The sequence below is a fragment of the Cynara cardunculus genome (genome assembly GCF_001531365.2).
Source record: "Cynara cardunculus var. scolymus isolate 2C chromosome LG 6, CcrdV1, whole genome shotgun sequence".
NCBI classification, from domain to species: Eukaryota; Viridiplantae; Streptophyta; class Magnoliopsida; order Asterales; family Asteraceae; genus Cynara; species Cynara cardunculus.
In genome coordinates this window covers 2,880,332-2,881,259 of record NC_037533.1, presented here as the reverse complement: position 1 = coordinate 2,881,259, position 928 = coordinate 2,880,332, and the positions used below count along the sequence as shown (strand labels likewise).

The 928-nt window shown below is 26.7% G+C and overlaps 1 protein-coding gene across 1 annotated transcript in view; it reads left to right on the top strand.

Moving 5' to 3' along the window:
- LOC112514937 overlaps positions 1-312 on the top strand; it is a 4,833-nt gene extending 4,521 nt beyond the window's left edge. Inside the window, exon 3 of the mRNA XM_025121581.1 lies at positions 118-312. Coding sequence (XP_024977349.1) covers positions 118-197 — 80 coding nt within the window. The 3' untranslated portion in view covers positions 198-312. The remainder of the gene's footprint in view (positions 1-117) is intronic.
- Positions 313-928: the final 616 nt, after the last annotated feature.

Sequence of the window (928 nt, the reverse complement as noted above, 5' to 3'; positions counted from 1 at the left end):
ATTATTAAAATTAACATAATTTTTTTAAACTGTTTTTAGTTTAAAAATTGTAAATATTAAAGATGTGTTAATATATCTTCTGGGTTTATCCACAAGAACTCTTTTACACGGTTTCAGGGACAGACAAGAAAAAAGGTAGCAACTTTGGTGCTCAAGAGAATTGGGATCGACGACGATGGAATACCAAGAAAGCTTAAGTAAAAGAAAGTTAGTTAGATTTCCAAGGATCTTGTTATTATTTTTCTGTCTGTATACTGGAAAACAACTTGAAAACATTAATCTGATTTCTAATCTTTATTTTGTTTTTTAATCAAATTTATGTGGGTTTTTTTTCTTTTTTCTAAAAAAAATATCTCTAACAGCTATTCAACAGCTGTGTTAAAATAGAAAAAATGTGAAGAGGTTGAAAAATCTATAAATATAAAGAGAAATTATTATTTTAATACTTTGCACCAATAAGATATATTGATAGTGAATAGTTAGAAGAGAGAAATAATATTTTATTAAATTTATTGAATATTTTAACAGTATAGTTAATGATATAATTGTTAAAATAAAATAGCTGTTGGAGTTTGATGTGATTTTTTATATATATTTTGACTTTTAATACTATTTTTTATTTTTTTAGCATAGTTGTTGGAGATACTCTAAAAGATACATAGATAGATGCAGAAAAGAACCCACATGAGAGCTTTCAGTACCGAATTTGTGATTGGAATCATATTCTTATAATTAAAAGATCTGCAACAATTAAATCATCAAATTGGAGTCGGCCTCTAACAACAAAAAAATAGTAGTTATAGGACAAACATGGGTCCGTAGAGTACTAAGTTAAATTTATAGGATCAAAAATCGGCTAACTATTTAAAAGAGTTACAGTAAGTTGTTAGTTATTAAGAATCAGCGAGACTGACCCTAGTGCTTAGCG